Source organism: Microtus ochrogaster, linkage group LG2 (assembly GCF_000317375.1).
Source record: "Microtus ochrogaster isolate Prairie Vole_2 linkage group LG2, MicOch1.0, whole genome shotgun sequence".
Lineage (NCBI taxonomy): Eukaryota > Metazoa > Chordata > Mammalia > Rodentia > Cricetidae > Microtus > Microtus ochrogaster.
Genome location: NC_022028.1, coordinates 53,832,979 through 53,835,775, shown reverse-complemented (window position 1 = coordinate 53,835,775; position 2,797 = coordinate 53,832,979). Strand labels below are relative to the sequence as shown.

The window sequence follows — 2,797 nt, the reverse complement described above, 5'->3', positions numbered from 1 at the left end:
CCGGTTATTTTGGGGATATGGAAATCAACTTGCTAAAATGTAAATTGGAGAAGAATAAAAGAAGCCCCAGGTGAAAGGAAAGATCCACCTTGCAGTCAAGGCTAAAGTCATTCTAAAGGTGCCTCCGAGTCTTCTTTCCATGGACCTGCTTGAGCCCAATACCTGTGCTACAACAATTGGTAGACAGAGTCAGAAATACACACAGAGAGATAAGATCTGAGGTAATAGGGGAGATTCGGAAAACAGATACGTGAAAGAACGCAAGAGAAAATAACAAATGACAAAGGTGTAGACAGAAAAATGGAGAAAGGGACTCGGTTCAGTGAAATACACAAGAGAAACGAGAGACAAAGAGGGAGAGAGCACACCATATAGACACACACAGAGAACAAGGAGATGCAGTGAAGGAGATAGGGCAGGTGGCGGTGACACTTGAGGACAGACGACTCTCATCAGCTCTATGTATCCAGTCACTTCTGAAACCAACCCCAGCTTCCTTCCATCAACAAAACAGGATTGAGTTGTGTGTTTGTCATTTGCAACCACAAAACGTACTTTTATTGTTGACTGTGATCTTTAAAAAATGAAAATTGTTCTAATGTGACTTCGTAGGACGCATTTGGAACCCGGTGATCAGACGTCACGACATCTGTCCCCAACAAGTCTATGATGTTTTGTTGCTTTGTCCTCACCAACCTGAGAGAGGCTGGGGTGAAAGAGAACAGCCCACTAAACAGCAAAAGTACAAGCCAAGATGTGACAGCAGGGTCCTGTCTCCTCAGCCCACCCCTACATGGAGCCCAGGATGCTTCCGATTGCCTTCACAGTAGAAACTGCTACTTCTGGCCACAGTTTAGCTGGGTCACTGTGAGTTCCCTTCTTCCCCTTCATCAGCTGGCCACTAGGCCATGAGGGCAAAGGGGGCAGAAATGGCAAGCAAGGCTCTGTACAGCCTGTGAGTATGGCAGAGAGAGCTTTCCAGGAGACTACTACAGTATTATAGCTCAGCTTTATTCCATAGCAAGGGAATAGCACAACATGGGACCAGCAGTTGGGGCATCATCTAATTTGTGTTTGGCAGCACGGTCCTACCATACAGCTGGAGCACAAAACCTCCTTATCATAGGGCAGCAGGGGGAGAGCATCTGCAGGGATGTGTGTCAAAGGTCACACTTGAGATGGGTCGGGCATCCAGGCTTAAGGACAGCTTCCAGATAAGGTCAGGCAATATCCGGGTAGGGAGGGAGTCCTACTGGAAAGGGGGTTCTCCCCCATTTTGCCCCAAGCTCAGAGAGCTGTCCAGACATAGTTGACTGCAACCTTAAGTGCAGGGTACTCCAACAGGTCACCTTGTCCACACCACTTCCACCCGGCCCTACTCAGAAAGATTCGGGATACATATAATTCAGAATATGTTTAATTATGAAAAGAAGCAAATGTTTTCAGGGTCTCTTCAGCAGTCCTATGGGACAATAGAAACAGAAGGCTTCGGGGTCTGAGCAGATCGTGCTGCAGTACACAATGGTCTCTGGAATAAGCCCAGGAGCAGAGCCAAAGACAGAGCCTTGGGGAGTCAGGGATCATAAGAGTTCAGTTGCTGAGCACACTGGCACCATGCTAGACTCTGAATCAGAGAGGGACAGGCAGGCTGGGGCAGATGGGAACTGAGGGCAGGGACAGGCCCTACAGTGTGACAGCCAACTCAGCCAGAACACCAGGAATCACTGTAGGAGCCCTGTGGAGACAGAGAGAGGGAGTGGTCACAAAAGGTCCTGGAGATGCCTGACTCTCCTGGATTCTGCTGAGTTAGACAAAGAAAGCTGTGTCCAGGCCATGGCACCACCTTCCCCATCACCTGTGCAGAGGTGAAGGCAGCTAAAGGGGGCACAGAGCTCACAGGACACAAACGTGTGGGAGGTGGAAGAGAAGTCACCACCCCCAGGGAATATGAAGGATCTGATCTTTTGGATAAGTTGGAGGGATCCGTCTCCTCTGCAGAATTATCAGTCTGTTCCAGCCACCATTAACTCCCAAGGTCATGGACTCCAGTGTGGGGCACAGAGCAGGCAATATCTTGGTGTCTAAACTCAAGGCATGGCTCAGGCTCCCCTCAAGATGCCACTCAAGTGGTGGTGGCCAAGTCCTGCTTAGGAACAACTTCTGGAGCTAAAGACACCAGCTGTGACAATCTCAACCCCACAGCAGAGACAGGCTATGAACCAGGACTGTGGCAGGTACACCGCCTCATGCCCTTCCTTCACACCCACAACCGTACACCTGTACCCCCTCACACTTGTACCCCCTCCAGATAAGGGCTGAAATATTACCTGTAGGAGGAGGCCCTCGAGGTCCTAAAAAGAAAAGTCACATAGAGAAAGGTCTTGTTATGAAAACAGGGACTTGCTCACAAAGCCCAAGGGACAACAGGACGTGGCGCTTAGCTGAAGCTGTTCTCTCATCATGAGTTCACTAAGACCCTGAGCATCCCCCTCCCTCCCCCACATAATGGATGAAGCTGCCACCAGAAGGAAGGAAAACAAGGTTCATGCCCTCTCAGTGGTGGGAACTTCTGGAAGGGAGGCAGTGAGAGTGGACAGTAACAGAAGTCCCAGGATGAACTCCAGCACAGCTGTGGCACAGTCACTCAGCCAGCAAAGTCGGATTCTGTGTCCTCCCTGGGGTCTCCCATGTCCTCCCACCCCCAGCACAGCTCCTCCCCTCAGCACAGCTCCTCCCCCCAGCACAGCTCCTCCCCTCAGCACAGCTCCTCCCCTCAGCACAGCTCCTCCCCCCAGCA

General features: G+C 50.7%; 1 protein-coding gene across 1 annotated transcript in view; it reads right to left on the bottom strand.

Annotated features, from left to right (window-relative positions):
• Positions 1–992: 992 nt before the first annotated feature.
• Positions 993–2,797, bottom strand: part of LOC101995973 (H-2 class II histocompatibility antigen, A beta chain-like) — a 6,568-nt gene continuing 4,763 nt past the window's right edge. Inside the window, exons 5-6 of the mRNA XM_005360430.3 lie at positions 2,328–2,351; positions 993–1,735 (exon numbers count right to left, since the gene is read on the bottom strand). Coding sequence (XP_005360487.1) covers positions 1,722–1,735; positions 2,328–2,351 — 38 coding nt within the window. The 3' untranslated portion in view covers positions 993–1,721. The remainder of the gene's footprint in view (positions 1,736–2,327; positions 2,352–2,797) is intronic.